At 41.2% G+C, this 22523-nt stretch overlaps 1 protein-coding gene across 2 annotated transcripts in view; it reads left to right on the top strand.

Annotated features, from left to right (window-relative positions):
- Positions 1-202: 202 nt before the first annotated feature.
- Positions 203-22523, top strand: part of Dhx9 (DExH-box helicase 9) — a 35191-nt gene continuing 12870 nt past the window's right edge. Inside the window, exons 1-14 of one of the 2 annotated variants that reach the window (XM_090340292.1) lie at positions 203-313; positions 3639-3765; positions 4179-4319; positions 5600-5720; positions 8516-8625; positions 9594-9742; positions 11872-11918; positions 13094-13230; positions 14692-14781; positions 14881-15042; positions 16304-16381; positions 17591-17782; positions 21052-21193; positions 21537-21619. In XM_090340292.1, the coding sequence (XP_090196418.1) occupies positions 3655-3765; positions 4179-4319; positions 5600-5720; positions 8516-8625; positions 9594-9742; positions 11872-11918; positions 13094-13230; positions 14692-14781; positions 14881-15042; positions 16304-16381; positions 17591-17782; positions 21052-21193; positions 21537-21619 (1563 nt within the window). In that variant the 5' untranslated portion in view covers positions 203-313; positions 3639-3654. Of the gene's footprint in view, positions 314-3638; positions 3766-4178; positions 4320-5599; positions 5721-8515; positions 8626-9593; positions 9743-11018; positions 11111-11871; positions 11919-13093; positions 13231-14691; positions 14782-14880; positions 15043-16303; positions 16382-17590; positions 17783-21051; positions 21194-21536; positions 21620-22523 lie in introns of those variants that run through there. The other variant, XM_090340293.1, reaches the window with a different exon arrangement.

Genomic DNA, 22523 nt, shown 5'->3' with positions numbered 1-22523 from the left:
CGCAGACCCCCCGACAGGAAGGAGCACAACGGCGCGCCAGGAACCGGGCGCAACGGTTCTCGCAGGCCGCGGGACTCCGGGCGGCGGGAAATTGCTGCAGCCCCGCCCCCTCCCCGGAGGCTCTCGCGCGCTGAAGTTCGCCTTCTGCGCATGCGTAGGAGCCTTGACTCCGCCCCCTGAAGCGGCGGTCGGAGCCATTTCGTCGCGGCCTCCATGCGTGCGGCCGTGCTTTCTTTCTCTCTCTCGGTGGAAGGCCAGAGCCACTAACTGTCGTTAGAGGACTGCGTTTTCAGGCGCCGGGAAGCAGAGACAGGTGCCGTAGAGACTCCTTGACCACCGGTGTGGGGTGGTGTGGGGCTGCGGGCGGCCCGCGGGCCTCGGTGCTGCAGCGGGCTTTGTTGTGAGGCGCGGGCGGCGGCGGCGGGTGGGGGAAGGGTCGGGCCGCGGGCGCGTTCCCGGATTGCCTGGCGTTGCTCGCGGCGCCAGTGCGCAGCCGCAGGAGGCCGGGCCCGAAGCTCGGTCTTCCCGACTCGGGGATCCAGCGCCGAGCCGGCTCTCCTCTCTTCGGGCCTAGGCGGCGGATGAAGCGCGGGCGCGGTGTGGGGGAGGGGACGGGAAGTCGCGTCGCCTGCGCGGCCTCGTGGTCGCCGCCGCCGCGCCGCCTGCGCCTTGGCCCGGGTTCTTCCCAGTTTTCCTGCGGCAAATCACGACGCTCGGGGCAGGGCACGGGTTCGGAGGGGACGGTGCCGGATCCCCGGGCCTGGAGGCCCCGTAGCGGGGAGCGGGCGGTGCGATTATAAAAGGGAGGTTTTTCTTAAAGAGATGGGGTGAGGTCAAAGAAAGCCTGGGAGAGGACGCTACCTCGACTGGCCCGGAGAGGGCGTCTCGAAGGCGGAAGGAAGGGCACGTGGGCTTGTGGGTCCGAAACGAGGTGTTTTTGTTTTTCTCAACGGCTAGCACTAATCGTTGAGCCACAGCTCCATTTTCCGCATTTCTAGTATTTGATGGGAGATGAATTTCTCCTAGACTTTTCCCATCTCGGCCTCCTTTGACTCACGGTCTCCTCAGATCTCAGCCTGGAGTAACTGGAATTGGGCGTGAGCCTAGCTACTCTTCGAGGCAATTCTGAGAGTCGCTGTTAGAAGCCAGCCCCGGGCAGAAAAGTCGGAGATATTCAGAAAACGTCAGCGGTGGTGCTGTGACTTTAATGGTAGAGCGCTAACCTTGAGCCCCAAGAGGCCCAGGGACAGTGCCCAGGCCTTGAGTTCAAGACCCAGGACTGGCAAAAAAAAAAAAACAACCCAGGACCCGAGAGTTGGCCTAGTGGTAGGGTGCTTGGTATGCATGAAGATCCGAGTTCGATTCCTTGGTACCACATGCATAGAAAAAGCTGGAAGTGGTGCTGTGGTTCAAGTGATACAGCTCCAGCCTTGAGACAGTTCAAGGGCAGTGCTCAGGCCTTGAGTTCAAGTCCCAGAACTGGCAAAAAAAAATCCAGTTAAGGTCCGGTGTGCACTCTCACATACACGCAGGCGCCTGCCTGTACTGAGTCTTGAACTCCGGGCCTGTGCACTGCCCTTGAGGAGAAAATGAACCCTCAAGGGCTGGTGCTCTTACCATTTTAGCCGCAGCTCCACTTAGGGCGTTTTTGATGGTTAAATGGAGATAATAGTCTCTTTCCGTGGCTGGCTTGGAACCAGCAATCCTCAGCTCTCTCATCCTTCAGAGTAGCTGAGGCTAGCCACGGATTTCAGCTTCAGAATCTTATGGGGGAATATTAATCTTTTCTCATCTGTAGAAAGAACAGTAATGTTTCTTGGTACTTTTTTTTTTTTGCCAGTCCTGAGACTTGATCTCCGGGACTGAGCACTGTCCTTGGGCTTAAGAACAAAAGTTCTTTATGCACTAAGGATAGGTGTGACCTTATCAAGGGTTCTACAAGGGATAGGCTGTACAGATCTTGAAATACTGTATTCCAGCTCCCAAATTGTAACCTTGGTGGACAGCAGTAACATAGAAGATGTGAATGTAGATTGGGAGTTGGAGCAGATTTTCGAAGTAAATTCAATATTGTTTCTACTGACATGCTATGCTAGCCCGAAGATGGCTGTTATGCTTCATTATTGTGAACATAACCTTGGAGATAAAATATTGAGCTTTCAGTATATATTTGTATATATTCCATATAGATAGCTGACAGGAGTTACAGATCATGCCCATGTTTTCTGTTGATTTGTGCATTCACGGGCATGTGTACCCATGTGTATAGCAGTTTGGGCTTGTGTTCTGTTCCTGGGCTTTTGTGCTCAAGGCTGGGCGCTGTCTGTACCACCTGAGCCACAGCTCCACTTCCAGCCGTTGGTGGTTAATAGGAGATAATCTCACGGGCATTCATGCCTTGGGCTTTCATTGCACTGCCCTTCATTGTCATCTAGATATACCCAGTTGCCCTGTTGTGATTATGTATTAAAATTTTTTTAAACTTACATTGGGGTAGAATTTATGGCTGGGCATTGTGTTATTGTTACTGGGCAAATTGTATCCTAAATTCATAGAAGGTTGGCTCTATTGCTTGTGATAAGGCAACAATACATAGTAGGTAGCTAGTGGAGTATCAACCTGGTGTGGTTATAGGTTGTAGTGGCTTAGGGTCTTCTTATTCTTCAAGGTCATCAGACGCCACTCGCCACCCACCACCTCCATTCCTAATAATGGAAGGCTTCCACTTGTAATTACCTTGACCCATTTAAAATGTGCTCAGGCTGGCTTTGAACTTTGATTCTCAGGTCTCAACCTCCTGACTAGCAAGGATTACAGGCTTCTGGCTTGAGTTGACTTCTTTTTTTTTTTTGGAGGGGGGGTTGGTTATGGGACTTGAACTCTAGGTCTGGCCTCTGTTCCTGAGCTCTTCAGCTCAAGGCCAGTGCTCTACCACTTGAACCACAGCACCGTTTCCAGTTTTCTGGTGGTTAATTGGAGATAAGAGTCTCTTGGACTTGTGTGCCCTGGCTGGCTTTGAACTGAGGTCCTCAGATCTCAGCCTCCTGAATAGCTAAAATTACAGGCATGAGCTAATGGCTGCCAGCTGAGATGAATTATTTATCTGTCTAGAAAAGTATACCGTACCTTTTCATTGTTGGGGTGGGGGCAATGAGTTAAAATTTAAGATATAAATCACTGTCTAGGGCCTGGGAATGTAGCTTAGTGGCAGAATGCTTGCTTAAAATGTACAAAGCCCTGGATTCTATTCTTCAGCACCAAATAAACAGATGAAGCCTGGAGTGGTATTAAAGCTCCAGTGGTAGCTTTGAGCAAAAGAAGTTCAGTCAGGGACAATGCTCAGGCCCAGCCCTGATTTCAAGCCCCAGGACTGGCATCAAAAAAAAAAAATCATTGTTCAGAGATACAGCTGTTACAGGGGATAATTCTTTCAAGTTTTATGAACATTTCTATGTGGTTTATTATAGTTTAATCCTTTTGCTAATGATACACCATAAATGTTTCAATTTCTCTTCAAAAGTAAGCTTAATAGCAGTATGAGAAAATATCCTGCACTTAATCTAGACGTTCAGTAATTTCTAAGCCTTCTTTATTTCTAAGTATTGATATCATAGTGTTTTGTTCTTTTGTTCCCTTAGGTCTAAGGCCTGAATCATGGGTGACATTAAAAATTTTCTGTATGCCTGGTGTGGCAAAAGGAAGATGACTCCAGCCTATGAGATTAGAGCTGTGGGAAACAAAAACAGGCAGAAGTTCATGTGTGAGGTAATGAAGTTCACTTTGGGGTTAAAGCATATTGCTTGAAAATGCTAAAAAAAAAAATCCATTGCATGTTGGGAAATAGTTCTTGTGATTAATAATTTGTGAGATAAGACTTATTTAGAAACAGTGCTCATAAATTTTTTGTGTGTATGATTGCAAAATCAGATTTTAATGTAGAATATTGTTAGATGAGAATATCACCTGCTAGCCACTTGAGTTAAAATAGTAACTAGAGCATTCTCCTTCAATTAGCTTTTCAGCTGGACAGTGTATAATTCAAGGATTTCATAGGGTAGCTCCCTATTTTTAATGCTTTAATACATGCAATACTTTGAATATATAATATAAGAAGTTAATGGCTTATGAATTAGTAGAATCCTAGAATTAACACACCTTTAATATACTTTCTTTTCAAGGTGCGGGTAGAAGGGTATAATTACGCTGGCATGGGCAATTCTACCAATAAAAAAGATGCACAGAGCAATGCTGCCAGAGATTTTGTTAACTATTTGGTTCGAATTAATGAAGTAAAGAGTGAGGAAGTTCCAGCTGTTGGGGTAAGTAATTGAGGTCAAGCACTTGAGATGTGTATTGAATGAGAGTATAAATAGTTCAAATTAAACATTCAGATTTTTTTTTTTAGATCATCGTGGGGCTGTCCCTGCGGTTTTTTGGTACTAGGGATCGAACCCATTACATTGTACTTGCTAGGAAAGTGCTTTGCCACTGAACTACATCCTACCCTGAGCTCTTTTTGTTCACAGTTAGCACTCTACCAGCTCCATTTCTGGTTAATTAGAGGTAAAAATCCCATGAAGTTTGCCTGCTGAGGTTGGCTTTGAACCAAAATCCACCAGTGCCAAGCTAAAGTGCTAATTTTTGTATGCATCCAACCAATGAGTTATGGAGTCTTACATAGAATGTTTCTAACTTAAAATGATTCTACTTGTAATGGTGGCTAGAAAGTGATTTCCATTGTTAGAAATTATACCTTGAATTTTCACCTTTATTCAGCTGTGTGAAGAAATTCCTCAGAGCTCTTAGCCATGTGATAACAAGGGTAAAATGTTAGTATTTTGCAGTATTTTTGGTGTCCACAATTATCTTACTTAATTTTCAGTACCTAGAATGATATCTATACGAAACTGCTGAAAAGTAATTTGAATAATATTTAGGGTTGTCACAAATGAAGGTAATAAATGAAAAACCTTAAGCTACAGAAGTAATTAAGCTAGTAATTAAACTGAAAAGTATACATTGACTTTTTTGCGACAAATACACATTACATATTTTTACTAATATTTTCAGATGGAAATTATTAATTTTATTGCTTTTCTGCCTGAGAACTCAACTTTTTTTTTTTTTGCCAATCCTGGGCACTATACCTGGTTTTTATTTTTGTTTGCTCGATGCTAGTGTTCTACCATTTCTGGCTATTTCTCTGTATGTGGCACTGAAGAATCGAACCCAGGGCTGTATGCATGCTAGGCAAGTACACCAACAATGAGCCACATTCCCAGCCCTGAATGCTTTTATAATAATTTTTTACAAATTAGGTGAGACAGACTACTAATGAGTTATAAATATAATCTTCATTCAGAAGACTGAAATACAAGGATGGTGGTTTAAGGCTAGCCCAGGCAGACAGATCTGACTTACCTCCAGCAAAAAAGGTGAAACTAGTCGTTCAAGTGGTAGTTTGCAGGCCATGAGCAAAAACAAAGCAAGAGCTCAAGGCCCTCAGTCCAAATCTGGTACTTATTGAAAGAAGTGCTGTATTAAAAGAATTTTGTAGTCTCTGTAAAGGCAAAAATGCCATTTCCTTTGACTTTTACAGATTACACCTCCAACTGCAGTTACTGAAACAACAGACGCTGCCGCAGCAAATACTAATAAGGAAGATGGACAAACAACCATGGGAGGACCACTTCCTCCACACCTGGCTCTTAAGGCAGCAGGTAAGCGACTTGAATAGGCATATAAGTTAAAAAAATAGTATTATTTGGTTATCATTTCACACAGTTTCACTTACATAGAATACAGTAAACTCATGCTATTAGGAGAGGTGGCCGAGTGGCAGGTGTGGAGGCTCACATCTATAATCCTAGCTACTCAGGAGGCTGAGATCTAAGGATCACAGTTCAGAGCTAGCCCAGGAACTAAAGACACAAACTCTTTTATCTCCAACTAATTGGCTATGGCTCAGCTCAGAGCCTCAGTAGGCTGAGATTGGTGATCAAGATTTGAAGCCAACATGGCCAGGAAAGTCTAGAGACTATCTTTAATAGGGGTGAGGGGAGGTCCTGGAGCAATGAAAGCAGAGGAACATGCTGAGTTTAAGCCCCAGAACTGGCACCTAAAAAAGTATAAGCTAGAATACAATTTTCATTTTCTAAAATTTTCAGGATTGATTTTGCATGAGCCTAGAAGATTTGGTTCAAGAATTATGTGTGAGAGTCCCCAAAAATCAAACTGAGGCCTGAAAGGATTGGAAAGATGAATTGCCTCCTCCCATAACTAAGAACTTTTGAGAGGTTCCCTGAAAAGGTCAGTCAGGGAGCTGTTAGTACGGCCTAGTGTAGGGTGCTTACCTAGCATGCATGAAACCCTGTGTTCCATTCCTCAATACCACATTAACAGAACAGGCTGTGAGTGGTACCGTGATGCAAGGGTCAAGTACTAGCCTTAAAAGCTCAAGAACAGTGCATCAGTCCTGGTTTGATTGGATTCAGATTTTTATCCTGGCTATAGGTTGGCTCCACATCAGACTTTCTGAGAACTTGGGAATAGACAAGAATTTATGTTAAAAGTAAGTCATTTACTGCTTACACCTACTTTTTATTAGGAGGGGGCATGGGCTTGAACTCTGGGCCCTACCTCTAGTGCCACAGCCCCACATCTCGTTTTTTAGTGATTAATTGGAGGTAAAGACATTATTTGGTGCTCCAGCAGGCTTTGAACCTCAGTCCTCAGATCTCAGCCTCCTATGGTTACAGGCATTAGCAAGTTATCACTTGTTTAAGGAATTATGGGAAATTATGACATCACTTTCTGCATGTACACCCCTGTACCTACTCAGTAAATACCTTGAAAAATGGACCCAGGCACTTGAAGTTGGTGGAAGATTTCAGGCCCCTGGTGTCCCATGCCTCAATTCCACAGTCTGGTGTCCATTGTTGTCTTGGCCAAAGTCACCATAGATTGAGACAATTATGTGTGTTTCAGTACTGGGACGTAATTATTTTTCAGAATTTTCCTTAAGGCTTGTATTCTGCCACTGGAGCCACATCTCTACTCAGCATTTTTCTGGTTAATTGGAGATGCAGCCTCCCCCGTTTTCCTTCTGGCCTGGCAACACACCTCTGCTTCAAGCCATTTGGTTAAAGGATTTTAGGAATCTTTCCACTCCCTGTCTTTCTGCCATGTCTTTTCATGGCAAGACTAGGAATTGAACCCTAGGACCTTGCTCAGAATAGTCAGAGCTTATACTATTTTTCTTGTTCTAAGGTCATTTGTGTCAAATTTTAACATTCTAGGCTTTTTTCTGCCAGTCCCGGGCTTGGTCTCAGGCTGAACACTGTTCTTAGTTTTTCTCAAGGCTAGCACTCTACCACTTGAGCCACAGCACGGCTTCTGGCTCTTTTCAATATATGTGATACCAAGGAATTGAACCTGGGTATTCGTGCATGCCACCTAAGCACTACACTAGGCCAAATTCCTGGTCCCTAGGCTTTTCTAAATGGAAGAAAAATTTCACTATTTTGAGAAGTAAAATATAGGCAAAAACATGTCAAGATACGAAAAACAGTATTTTCTGGTATTTTTTTGCTTATCAGGTCACTTCGCCAACAGTTTCAGGATCTTAAGTAGTATCACTTGTTACTATGTAAAATGTTTAAAATAACATGTATGTTAAGAGTTTACTATTTAGCATGTAGTTCCATATCAGGTTGGAAATTTTCAGATGTATACTTCAGGCATGTTTGTGGGCATTCAGTTTTTTTTTATTAAAGAATTAACATTGATTTTTACATCATATTTTAAATGACAAGTTTAACAATCGTGTTCAAGGGGGAAAACTATTTAAATCGCTGGGACTTAAGTATTTAGAACTTATCACTGGGTTTTAGTATTTAGAACTTAATCAAAATTAGGCTAAGGTTTGTATGTCATAGAAACATTAATTTATGAAATAAAACACTGCCTATAGAGTCATAGGTTTTTATGTCTATATAGTTTATATTTCCATTACCATGTCCATAGTTTTGGTTATGCAGTTATTGAGTCCTCGCTCTTGTACTCTTTGGATTTAATAGCCACATACTAAGGATACTGTGTGCCTTTTGTTCCTTAGGTCTTGAGTTGTCTCACTCAACATGATTTGCTCTAGATTCATCCACTTGCCCATGAATGCCATTATTTTATCTTGTCTATTGTCTATGTAGAATTTCATTATGTATATATACCACATTTTCTGTATCCATTCATCTGCAGTAGGGCATCTGGATTGTTTCCATCCCCTGGCTATTGTGAATAGTGCAGAGATGAACATAGCTGAGCAGGTGTCCTTATCATATCCGGGGTTATGATGTTCAGGATAGATGCCCAGATGTATACTTCAGGCATGTTTGTGGGCATTCAGTTTCTTTACCAAATTTAAAGCCTTTGGCTCTATAGAGTGCCACATTTGAAAAACTAAAGTATTTAGAGTTTTTTATAGCTTGATTCATCAAAAAAGCAATAATCTCTTTAGGAGAAAATAATTCTGAAACTGAGGATTCTGACTTCGGTGGTCCCACCTGGGACCGGGGAGCCAACTTAAAGGATTACTACTCAAGAAAGGAAGAACAAGAAGTGCAAGCGGTAAGACTCCGATCCTTTATTACATCTCTGGATATGTAATTTGGGGCTTACAGTAAGATTGGAAGTTATAAGTTAATAATTTTATAAGTCTCTTAAGTAATTTAAAACGATTGTTCATGCAAACCACTGTGTATATAAATGGGGCAGACGCAAGTCTGTTCCTATAAGTTGTCTATTAAGGAGTATGGTTAAGTATTAAAAGGAGCACAAGCCAGTCTGCCTCAGGTGCAGTGGCTCACACCTGTAATCCTAGCTACTCAGGAGGCTGAGATCTGAGGATCAAGGTTGAAAGCCAGCCCAGTCACAAAAGGACCAATTAACCTCTAGAAAACCTGAAGTGGGGCTTGGCTCAAGGGTAGGGTGGTAGCCTTGAAATGAAGAGCTCAGGGACACTACCCAGGCCCAGGGGTATGGGTAGGGCAGTGGCCTCCAGCTTAAGAGCCAGGGAACAGCAGCGTCCAGGCTGAGTTCAAGCCCCATGACCCACCAAAAAAAAGCACAAAAATTGTCAGATTTTAAGAAATACCTGAAAGTGTTTTTTTTTTTTTTTTTTTTTTTTTTGAGATAGGGGCTCATAACTCAAGCTGGCTTTGAACTCAAAATCCTCCATTTTCTGCCCCTTGAGTGCTGGGGTACTAGGCATACTCCAAAATATTCAGCTCAAAAGTTGTTTTTAGCAATTTCTAAGCTGAGTGTGGTGGGAAATGCCTGCAGTTCCTTCACTCAAGAGCCAGAGACAGCAGGATCATGAGTTAAAAGCTAGCCTGAGCTAGCTAGACAGGAGGATTCTGTCTCAAGAAACCCAAGGCTAGGGATGTGGTGCTTGATTAGCACTGTATTCTATCCCCAGCACCACCACAGAACTTTAATTGCATTATAACGTATGGTATGCTGGTATAACTATCTGTATTTTTAAGTATACCTAACAAAAGTAGTACAGCCAGATTTAATCATCATTGATTCCACAGACTTTAGAGTCAGAAGAAGTGGATTTAAATGCTGGGCTTCATGGGAACTGGACCTTGGAAAATGCTAAGGCTCGCCTGAACCAGTATTTCCAAAAAGAGAATATCCAAGGAGAATATAAGTACACCCAAGTGGGTCCGGATCACAACAGGTTTGCTTGTTTCACTCTTTTCCTTCTATAATAAGTTAAGGTTGTTTTGATATTCATTAACTACTTACAATTTAATGTTTTTATCAAACATGAATTATGGAAAGCACAATAAATAACCCTTACACGAAAATTACTTTTTATTGTGCAGTTCACCGTGGTTTTGCTTTTGCTGTAATGTTATATGTGTAAGAGTTCTGTTGAATGTAGCAAGCAAAAGTCACCACCACATCTAACCAGCAATTGGCGTTGATTTGTCTAATGTGTTATATTAGAGGCATTTAAAAATACTATTAATGTACTAGATCAAGTTAGATGTGTAAGTTTTGTAGATTGTATTGCCTCTATCTAAATTTCATTTCAGTTTGAACGTTTGCAGCTCACAGTCCTGTCGAGGTCTGTAAGTTGAAGGACAGCCTCATTCTTTGTATGTGATTTAAATTAGTGGACATTTTCTTTTTCTGTAACTTATAAAATTGAACATAAAGGCAAGTTGTTATGTGACAGTATGTTTCTCAGCCTGCTTGCTGTTATTCCTAAGAGCATTCCAGGGTGTAGTGCTTATTACTCCCAGGAAGGCTCATATGGATTAGATTCTTAAGGGGGCACTATTTTTATTGAACTAGATGGGATTTTATTGAAACCTAATGATTCGATTTGATAATTCTTAATTTACAAAATAAATTTTTCAAAATGCATTGACAATACATTTTTCTTGAAATTTAAAACATTCTACAATCCTAAAATACTAAAATAAATTTTTGATATTACAATCAAAAGGATGATGAGAGCATAGCTCCTCCTGCTTCCCACTGTTTTGTTTAGTCCTGAATTTTCAAATTTTATGATTTAATATTCTAAGCCTTTATAAAAGAAATTTGTTTTAAATGAAACAAGTATTTTTGTCTTATTTAATTGGGCTTGCCAACGATTTTAAGAACAATAAGATACCTAAATTGTGCCTTGAGCCCATTGTTGCAAACATTTTTTTTTAATGTCAGTATCTTATTGACTTCTAATGCAAATTAATAATTCAGGACAAGACAACATAGGAGGCTGACAGTTGGGGGAGCTGAGACAACATTGCTCTATGTATGTCCTTCATTGAAAGGCATAATAGACAGCAACACCAGAGGTCTGTGTTCATATACACATGTGCTGATGCTTAGGCTGAACTAAGCAATCACATGGAAAACTATTGTAAACTGATTTCTGGTGTCGCTGTTCCCCCTAGGTGGAGGAGAATGAGATTGAGTGCTGACTTTAAGCCTGGCTGAGAAACATATTGTCATCGGTGTCATTAATGAAAGGGTGGATGTTGTTTCCCTGAAAGCCAGTGACCTTTGACCCCTGAAGCCCTTGTGCCTGAAGGTCAGTTCTTGAAGTATAGGAAGGAGACTAACATTTTTTTTCTTAAGCTTCATCTAACCTTTTACTCAACAGCACAAAATTCAGAATGTACCTGAGCAGCGAAAGGATCAGAATATAGTTTTTAAGCTAATTATTTCCCTTGCTTAATTGCTCAGTTCATTCCTTGATATCTGCTAGAATTAAGCCAAGAGGAAAATATTCCCTAGGGTCTGATTTTAAATACATGGTATATGTAGCATATATTAAATTTGCTACCAAGGGCTCCTTCTAACTGTAGGGAGATTAGAATTTTATCCCAAGAGCTGCTGGCACATACACGTCGAGTGTTGGTATACATTGACCTGTTTTAACATATTTTATCCATTGAGTGGCCTCTCCACTTGGATATAAAGCTAATCATAATTATAATTTGAAGAATTTGTTACCTACTCTTAGTTTTTGGCTTCAAGCTAAGTATCAAGTTCCTTTTCTTTGAATGTGTTCTAGCTAATCTGACTCCAACCTTTGGATAAAAGTAAGTAATATGAAATCTAAAGCACTAACATTTTCTTTTTATGAACAATAGGCTCATCAACTGATAACTGTCTCGTGTCATGTATATTATGCAAAGTTTACTTATTTTCTTCTAGGTTTGGATAGAAATAAATGTTAATAGCGCGCTTTTTGGGCTATGATTTGCCTAAAGCAGTTAGAAAATCTCCCTTGGGAGATTTTAGTATTTTTTTACTGAAATTTCTAATCTTGTTTGTGTGTTTTTACAGGAGCTTTATCGCAGAAATGACCATTTACATCAAGCAGCTGGGCAGACGTAAGTTACTGTTTCTCTGATCTTTGAAGTTTAGAGACAAATGTTTACCACTAAACATTAAGCCACTTAATTGTGAACTATATTAATGAAAAAGGAAGTGGTAGATAACATTGTAGGGAAGTTTAAACTTTGACCTTGGTGGAGTTTGGGTAACTTTATACTTTATAAACTATCAACACATACTCTTACCTACTTAGACTGAAATAGAGAAGTTAGTCCAGATTAAAAAAAAAAGTCAAATATCTGTTTGAACTAATAGTGGCACTGCCCAGGATGACTTGGCTTCTCATTATCAGTGTAGGTAGATCTTGGTCCAGATACGTTCCACATTTAGAGAGAGTTATTCTGGGGGATATGTAAAGAATAGATTAAAAAAAAACATAAGCTATTGTGTGTTTCTTCTTAAGCATTAACTCAGACAATGTTATGCTTAAATACAAAAGAATAGCACTCTGTACCTGCTTTTTCTCTTTTTGGTTGCCAGTCTTGTACATGGGAATGAACTTCTGGGCATTTGTGCTCAAAGCTAGAACTATACACCTTGAGCCACAGCTCCAATCCCAGCTTTTTGGTGGTAATTGGAGATACAAGTTTCAAAGGCTTTTTACTTTGGCCAGTCCTGGGCTTTGAACTCATGGCCTAGGAACTGTCCCTGATTCTTTTGCTCAAGATTAGCACTCCACCACTTGAGCCACAGTGCCACCTCTGGCCTTTTCTATTATGTGTTATTGAGCAATAAGACCCAGCTTTCATACATGCTAGGCAAGCTCTCTACCACTGAGCCTCATTCCTAGACCTCACAGACTTACCTGGCTGAGCTGGCTTCAAACTTTAGTCCTTTAGGTGTCAACCTCTTGAGTAGCTCAAGTTACAGGCTCGAGCTCCTGTGTCTGCCCTAGTTTTGTTTCTAAGTATTGTGTGGCCTTGAATAAATTATGCCTTACATTTTGGGGCTCAGCTTACAGATTTGAAGAGGTGGACTAATCTTTTCCAGCTAAATTATTTATTAGTTATGGAGTTACTTTGGGTAGTGAATAGAATGAAAAGGAACTAAAACTAGGGCATTCTATGTATCTTAGCGCTTCTTTGATACTTTAGAGCCTAATTATGTTTTTTTGCTAAGGAGTTACCCTTCCTGCTGTTGTACTGTTGTTAATCCTGAGCTTACATTTTAGGGATTTTTGCACGTGAACATGGGTCAAATAAGAAGTTGGCAGCACAGTCCTGTGCCCTATCACTTGTTAGACAACTCTATCATCTTGGAGTAATTGAAGCTTATTCTGGACTTACAAAGAAGAAAGAAGGAGAGAGAGTAAGTTATTTAAATTTTAAAATATTTTTTTTGGGGGGGGCAGTCCTGGGCTTGAGCTAAGGGCCTCTGAGCACTGTCCTTGGACTTTCTCAAGGTTAGAGCTCTACCACTTGAGCCTCAGCACCACTTACGGTTTTTTTCTATGTATGTGGTACCAAGGAATCGAACTGGGCCTTCGTGCATGCTAAGCAAGCACTTTAACTACTAGGTCAAACTCCCGGCCCCAAATTTTAAAATATTTTGTATTTTGCGTGCCAGTGCTGGAGCTTGAAGTTAGGACCTAGCCTCTGTCCTCAGTTATTTCTACTCAAAAAGCCAAGCAGTCTACCACATCTCTATTTATGCCTTTATGGTGAAGAATTGGAGATAAAGAGTCTCATGAACTTTCCTGTCTAGGTTGGCTTTGAACTGTAATCTTCAAATATCAGCCTTCTGAGTAGTTAGGGTTACAGGAGTAATGAGTTGCTTATATTTAATAACCTAGACTTGTGGCCATGTGTAAGTGGTAGAGCTGCTTGATAGGTAGTATCACGGTGAAGCCCTAAGCTCAAATGCTGATAACAGCCTCTTTTCCCCAAGAAAAATTCTCTTTTGTTCCTGCCTAAGTTTAACAGTCTCTAGGGGATAATTTAAATTATACTTATATTTGGCCAATACTTAGACGTCCTCACAAAATTAAAATCAACCCAGGTATAGCACCTGTAATTAATCCTAGCTACTCCAGAGGTGGTGTAAGTGATTGAAATTTGAGGCAGGTATATACCTGTATATAGACCTGGAGGTTTTTTTGTTTTTAGCCAGTCCTAGGATTCGAACTAAGTGCCTGAACATTGTACTTGGGCTGTTCTCAAGGCTAGAGCTCTACCACTTTAGTCACTGTGCCACTTCTAGCATCTTTTTCTATGAATGTGGTATCCGGGATTTGAACCTAGATTTTTGTGCATGCTACGAGAGAACTCTACTGCTAGATCACACTCCCAGCCCCAGGTGTGGAGTTCAAACCTTATTACCACTAAAAAGGAGGGGGATTTTTTGGTGGAATGAACTCTACTTTGTCTTGTGTAGCAAAGTGCTGTGTTCATAGTGGTTGCATTTCAAGCTTTTGTTGGTCGTGGGACTGTGGGATTTTTAACTCTGGGCCTAGATACTGTCCCTTAGCTCTCCAGCTCAATGCTACTGCCCTACCCCTTGAGCTACAGTGCCACTTTTGCTTGTCTGATGATGAATGGGGGATAAGTCTCAGGGATTTTTGGTGCCAGGGCTGGCTTTGAACCACTATCCACAAATCTCAGCCTCTTCAGTGGCTAGGATTATAGGCGTGAGCTACTGGGCTCAGCTACAATTTTATAGTCGTTCTCATTAAAAGTTTATTTAGGTAATGTATTCTTAGTGTCTGCTATATTCTCAGTAGTAGTATGATTGTATTCAAATTATAATGCCTGCTTTATCCTTTTTCTATAGGTGGAGCCTTACAAAGTTTTTCTTTCGCAAGATTTAGAACTTCAACTGCAAAATGTTGTTCAAGAGCTGAATCTTGACATTGTGCCCCCAGTAAGTATATATATGGATAGGCTTTTTAATTTTTAGCTCAGCTCATGGAACATGTCTCATTAGACAACTCATACTGATTTTTAAATCTATTTTTAATAGCCTGTTGACCCTTCTATGCCAGTGGCACTCAACATGGGAAAATTGGCTCACTTTGAACCTTCACAGAGACAAAATCAAGTGGGTGTGGTTCCTTGGTCACCACCACAATCTAACTGGAATCCTTGGACTAGTAGCAACATTGATGAAGGGCCTCTGGCTTTTGTGAGTATAATGTTCTTTGTCGATTATAAGATATTGTGTATGTATGTGCTTGCATGCATCATTAAGTCATGGAGCTTGAACTCTGAGCCTGTGCTCTGTCCCTGAACTTGTAAGCTCAAAGCTAGTGGTCTATCACTTCCAGCTTCAGCACCACTTTAGTTTTCTGGTGATGAGTTTAGCATGAGGCTCATTGGCTTTCAGGCATAGGCTGGTTTGAAAGGTGATCATCAGATCAAAGCCCCCTGAGTAGCTAGGATTACAGGCATGAACAACTGGTGCTGAACAATATATCTTATGCTTGATGTGTACTTTATCAATGGATATGTTAAGGCAAGGGTGGATTTTTTCCCCCCAAGGCCCATTTGTATATATATTACCCATCAAAGACCATGCAAAAGTGTTAATATTTTAAAACTTAGGTGTCTGTATCAAATACTTCATGTGATCATTTAGACTTTCCCACTGGTACAGAAAAACCAGGAATGCTCAAGACACAGAGATCAGTATTTAATACAATTGCAGTATATTTACCATTCTTATAATGCAGAGATGCATATGCATATGGGTGCAAAGTGGTATGTGTACAGGGATTTGCCCAAGCTGACTTTGAAACATAGTCCTGGAATCTCAGCCCCCTGATTAGGATTACAGGGGTGAGCCACCAGTACCATCTTAGTCTTCGGGCTGGTGCTTTCGCTCAAGGATAGCAAGCACTCTGCCCCAATGCTTCTGATGAATTTCTGGTGGTGAGTTAGAGATTAAGTCCCAGAGGCTTTTCCTGCCTAGGCTAGCCATTGAATGATAGTCCTGAGAATTCATTGTAGGATACAATAAGTAGGATTATAGGTATGAGCCACTGGTACTCAACTTAGGCTTTTTTGGGGGGCGGGGGAGAGTGGGGCAGTCCTGGGCTTGAGCGCAGAGCCTGGGCACTGTCCTGGAGCACTTTTGCTCAAGTCTGGCACTTTACCACTTGAATCACATTTTATATAACTCACTCATTTACAACAAAACACAATAACTTTGAATTTGTTTGGGAAGAGCTTTCCATATTTCCCTAAAATGCCAGGGAAACACTTTATGATGATTAGAGAACGAATGAGACCTATCACCAGATGTGTATAATGAATGGCTGAGAATTTAAGATAATCTTGCTTATTTTTAAGTATTTTTGGTCAAAAACATGTATATGGATTGTGACTGAGGTACATGTAATAATATTTCACTGATACATCATGAGTATTGCATTTCCATTTTATAGGCAACTCCAGAACAAATAAGCACGGACCTTAAGAATGAATTAATGTACCAGATGGAACAAGATCATAATTTGCAAGCTGTAAGTCTGCAACATGTTAATTATAGATGGAGGGATAGTAATAAGTTGGGAGGGGCTAGGAAACTGGGATAGAGGGAGGAGGCAACACTGTTCAAAGAGAAATATACTCATTAGGGCCTGAGCACTGTCCTTGGATTTTCTCAAGGCTAGAACTCTACCTCTTGAGCCTCAGCACCACTTCTGGCTTTTTTTTCTACATATGTGGTACCAAGGAATCAAACTGGAGTCTTCATGTATGCTAGGAAAAGAGGCTATCAAATAATGTTCCTTCCCTTTATATAAAAACAGATGAGTCCCTCAATCCTTAGAGACACCATAATACTGGGAATTATATTTACCACTGATGGTTCATTGGGCTGAGGGCTTTGAAATGATTGTGCTAATATATAATACAAATGGAAAATTTGGGGGGATCAGTTGTGGCTCTTGAACTCAGTCTAGGTGTTGTCCCTGAGCTCTTCAGCTCAAATGTACCCTACCCCTTGAGCTACAGCCCAACTTCTACTTTACTACTAGTTAATTGGAAATGAGGGTTTCAATGTCTTTAGTGCTTGGGCTGACTTTGAGCTGCAATCTTCAGTCTGTCTCCTGAGTAGCTAGGATTATAGGTGTGAGCCAACAGACCTGGCTTACAAGTGAATTTTTTGGGGGGGGTGGGGTGGGGGTCATGAGACTCAAACTCAGCCTGGGCCCTGTCCCTGAGCTCCTCAACTCAAGGCTGCCGGCTCTATCCCTTGAGTCACAGCGCCACATCCAGTTTTCTGGTGATTAATTGGAGATAAGAGTCTCACAGTCTTTTCTGGCTTTGAACTGAGATCCTTAGATCTCACCCTCTGGAGTAGGATTACAGGCATGACCCACTGCACATGGGAAAAGTGCAAATTTTTCTTAAAAAAAATTTTGTTATTTATTTTTTGCCAGTCCTTGGACTTTCTCAAGGCTAGCACTCTACGACTTGAGCTTAGCACCATGTCCAGCCTTTTCAATATATTTGGTACAGAGGAATTAAACCCAGGTCTTTGTGTATGCTAAGCAAGCACTCTGACCACTGAGCCAAACTCCCGGCCAGAAGTTGAAAAAATTTGATTAAAGAATTTATTAACATTGATTCTTACATCAATTTTTTTATGATAAAATGTTTTTGGGTTTTTCATCGAGATTAAGGAACTACTAGTGACATTTTGTTAATTCAGTACTTTTCTAATACAGGTCCTGCAGGAAAGAGAGTTATTGCCTGTGAAGAAATTTGAAAGTGAAATCTTGGAAGCAATTAGTCAAAATTCAGTAGTTATTATCCGGGGCGCTACTGGGTGTGGTAAAACCACACAGGTTCCACAGTTCATTTTAGATGACTTTATTCAGAATGACCGAGCAGCAGAATGTAATATTGTAGTCACTCAGGTAAGTAACAACTTAATGATGTGTGGATATTGTTATTTCCAATTAGTAGTGTTTTTTTTTTCTATGCCATCTTAAGTAAAAACTAATGTGAATAAAACTAGACAAGCAAAAACAAACACAAACAGGTCAATATTTACTGTGTTGCATATACAACTTCTAAAATCATGTTTTAAAACATTTATTAAGGCCTAGTGAGTTTAAATAAATTGCCTTAACATTAACACATTAAGTGATATATAGTGCTAGGATTTAAAGTAACCATTGGAAATTTCTGCAGTTAAAGGAGTGTTTGTAATTGAGTTTGTTCCGTTTTGTGGATGGAAACTAAGGAGCTTCTTCGTTCTCAGGTTAAACCTCTGTTGGCTTTGCTGTGTGTGAACTCAGCCTAATTACCCTGAGCTTTTGTGCTCTGCTAGTGCTGCACAACTTCAAGCACAAACCTACTCTTCTACATTTTGGGGGATAATAACTGGAAACTAGACTCATGTCCTTTCCTGCCTGGGTTCTTTTAAACTACTAACCACGATCTCATACCTTTGAATAACTGTAATTAGACATGAGCCAAAAGTGCCTGACAGATCCGTATCTTTATGTTTTGAAATAATTGTTTAGTTTCTTATCCAATACCCGAAGCAGGACATGCATTTCTTTTACCTTATACTGAAAGTTGATGAAGCTTTCATTCAAATCTGTACTTGGTTATCAGGAGGATCTCTTGAAGGAGGCACTATTCTGTAGAAGAGGTACTTTTTTGAGGGTGGGGGGCTGTCCTGGGCTTCAGCTCAGGGCCTGAGCACTGTCCCTGGGCTTTCTCAGGCTAGAGCTCTACTGCTTGAGCCTCAGCACCACTTTCGTCTTTTTTCTATGTATGTGGTACCATGGAATCAAACCTGAGTCGTCGTGCATGCTAGGCAAGCACTCTACCACTAGGCAAACTCTCGGCCCTAAGAAGAGGTACTTTTAATTCTGTTAGTCCCTTTTGGTCCTTTTTGTTAAGAAAAAGGTCTTTTTTCAGGCTTATATTGACTAGTATAAATACTTCTGCATATTTAGGGTTAAATGTGCCACTATGCATAACTTTTTGAGATTGCTACCTTTTTGCTAGGGTGATTGTGAGTCACTGGAACTGTAGAGGTCCAGTGCTGGGCCATGAACATGGCCTAGTGGTAGTGTGCTGGCCTAGCATGCCTGAAGCTCTGGCTTTTGGGTATTTGGTGAGTCTTGGTCTGTAGCTCAACTGACCTTGACTTTTATCTTTCTGCCTTTAATCGTTGATCCTGAATGTTGTATTTGTAATCATGTACACTGTTCTAATCCTCTTGGTAATGGCTCTTGAACTCTGGCCTGGGTACTATCTCTAAGCCATTCAACTCAAGGCTACCACCATACCCTTGAGCCACAGCCTCACTTCCCGATTTCTAGTAATTAATTGGAGATAAATAGTCTCTCGGCTTTGTATTGCCCAGGCTGGCTTTGAATCTTGATCCTCAGATCACAGCTTTCTGAGTAGCTAGGATTACAGGCTTGAGCCACCAGGTCCACATGAACTGTGTCTTATATTTTTTTGCAGATAGGAGTTAACTTCAAAGTATCTTGAAAAATACTTAATCCATGCTCCTAGCAATGCTTTCATCACATCCATTTTTTCTCCCAGTCCTGGGGCTTGAACAGCCTGAGCACTGTTCTTGGACTGTTCTTGTTCTTTGGCTCAGGGCTGTCTCTCTTCCACTTGAGCCACAGTGCCACTTCTGGCTCTTTCTGAGTTATGTGGTGCCAAGGAATCAAACGCAGGTCTTCCTTCATGCTAGGCAAGCACTCTACCTCTAGCCTTTTTCTCCCTGCCCCTAATGTACTTTTTTTTTGGGGGGGCAGACTTGGGGTTGCACTCAGTACCTGTGCAACATCCTTGGGCTTTCTCAAGAGGAGAGTTCTATCACTTAAGCCACAGCACCACATCTGGCTTTTATTTTCATGCATGCTAGGCAAGCACTCTTACCACTAGTCCAAATTTCTGCAGCACTCCTCACCACTACCTCCCCCCCCCCAGCACAAACTTTTTTTTTTCTTTCTTTTTTTGGCCAGTTCTGGGCTGAGAACTGTCTTTGAACTTTTTACCTGGAGCCTGTGTCACCTATGTGCCTGGAATTACCTACTTCCTACATACCTGATTTTTTTGTTAGTTTGTTTTTGCCAGTCCTGGTTTTGAGCTCAGGGCCTGAGCACTGTCCTTGAGGTTTCTCGATGCTAGCTCTGCCACTTAAGCCTCATGACCAATTCCAGCTTTTTCTATGCATGTGGTACCGAGGAATCACCCCGGTCTTCATGCTAGGCAAGCACTAGGCAAAAATCCTGGCCCCCTCCCCCATGCTTTTAGAATACAGATTTGGTTAAATTTGGTGCTGAAGGCTTCTGCCTGTAATCCTGCTACTCAGCTGAGAACGGAGAATCAGGATTCAGTCAGCTCGGTACAGATGTTCAACAAGAGACTTTTGTTTCTATAAATGAGCCAGTGGTGCTGTGCCTCAAGTAGTAGGGCTTAGCCTTGATCTGAAAAGCTCAAGGACCCCGCCCAGGCCCCAGAGTTCAACACACACATAGAAACCTTAAAAGAAAATTTGATTGGAGAACTGGGAGATTGGCCCAGTGGTAGAGTGCTTGCCTAGTATACAAGAAGACCCAGGTCTGATTCCTCTGTGTCAAATACATAGGGGGGAAAAACCAGAAGTGGTGGTATTGTGGCTCAATTGGTAGAGTTCTAGCCTTGAGAAAGCCCAAGGACAGTGCTCAGGTTCTGAGTTTAAACCCGGGCTTGGCAAAAAAAGATTTTTTAATTGGAAATTTGATATAAATTATTCTAATTTATAATATTTATAGCTGAAGTTCTAAATTAATTATAATGTGATCTTCATAAAATTCCACGTGTGAGCTGTATAAAACATTAACACTACTGCTTTCAATTTTGTGGTAAAGTTGTATAGGGTTCTGTAAATTATTCACAGATCTGTCAGCTTATTAATTAGGGTAAGGTGGAAGACCCTGTCATTTCTCTTTTGGTCAGTTGTGGAGGTTGAACTTGAGTGTGTCCGTGAGCTCTTTCAGAACTCAAGGGTAGTGCTCTACCACTTTGAGCCAAAGTAACACTTCCTAGCCAATTGTAAAATCTTATGGCTGTCCTCTGATCGCAGCACCATGAATAGTAAGATTCACAGACATGAAACACCAATGCCCAGCTGTGACCCTGCTTTTGAGTCACTTTTTTCTTGTTTCAGCCAAGGAGAATCAGTGCAGTTTCTGTGGCAGAGAGAGTTGCATATGAGAGAGGCGAGGAACCTGGAAAAAGCTGTGGTTACAGTGTTCGGTTTGAATCCATACTTCCACGTCCTCATGCAAGCATAATGTTTTGTACTGTAGGTTAGTAATGTATCTTAATTTCATTTCGGATTAATTTTGTCATATTTACATAATACAGTAGCTGAGCAGAATGTCTAGAAATGGTCTGAAAATACTGTTTAAGTAGAACTTTTCACTGTTTATTTTTAGTTTGATGTACTTGGTTGGGTTTTAATTTAGATAATGTAAATTCATGCATGCATTAAGAAAATATTCACATTATCACCCTGGTTATTTAAAATATGCAAGGTATTCTGTAAACTGGTAATATTGAGTGAAGTTGATTAAAAATTTTCTTTGATTCTGAATTTTACTATTATCGGCCATGCAAATATTTCACAGTTGGTCTGATTATATTTTCAAGGTGTGCTCCTACGAAAACTAGAAGCAGGCATTCGAGGCATCAGTCATGTAATAGTGGATGAAATACATGAAAGAGATATTAATGTAAGTCATTTGTGATTTAAGCTCCACTTACTAAGGCTGTTTTTTGGGGGGTGGGGGAGTCAGTTTTAGAGATTGAACTCTAGGCCTGGGTGCTGTCCTTGGAGCTCTTCACCTCAAGGCTGGTGCTCTATGTATCACTTGAGCCACAGCTCCACTACTGGTTTTCTGGTAGTTTATTGGACATTAGAGTCTCACAGACTTTCATGCCGGGGCTTGCTTTGAACTGTGATTCTCAGTGCTCTGCCTCCTGGGTAGCTAGGAATATAGATAGGCTTGAGCCATGGGTGCGTGCCTAAGTCTGTTTTTTAATGTGGGAGATCAAAGCATAAAGCTCCATTATCCCATTCCCCACTGATTATACCATTAATATATTGATAATCCTCAAAACTTATAGTCACTGACATAGTACTCTTTATGCTAACAAATGTAAGGAAGATTTCCAAAAAGCCTTTTACTTAAAAAGTAGCTATAGTTCTAGAGCTAAAGTTGTATTTCATGAGTCTATTAGCTACATGGGAGGCTCAGATCTGATCATAGATCTGATCATCTGAGTTCACCTGGGTAGGAAAGTTATGTAATATCTCCAGGTGGTTTTATTTTTTGCCACTCCTGGGGCTAGAACTTAGGGCCTAAACACTGTTCCTGAGCTTTGAACTTTTTTCTTTTGGCCATCCTGGGTTTTAGCTCAGGGGTTAAGTGCTGTCCTTGGACTTTGTCGAGGATCAAGCTCTACCAAGTGAGCCTCAGTATCACTTCTGGCTCCCCCCTCCCACCCCCCCAGGTGTGAGGTCCTATTGCCTGGCTGCTGATAAATTTGATGTGATTTTTTTTTTTCCTTTCCTCTCCCCCCCCCCTTTTTTTTTTTTGCCAGTCCTGGGACATGAACTCAAGGCCAGGGCACTGT

The sequence above is a fragment of the Megascapheus bottae genome, chromosome 10, assembly GCF_031878675.1.
Source record: "Megascapheus bottae isolate mThoBot1 chromosome 10, mThoBot2.hap1, whole genome shotgun sequence".
Lineage (NCBI taxonomy): Eukaryota > Metazoa > Chordata > Mammalia > Rodentia > Geomyidae > Megascapheus > Megascapheus bottae.
The sequence above is the reverse complement of the archived record's forward strand: the minus strand, read 5'-3'. Positions and strand labels throughout refer to the sequence as shown.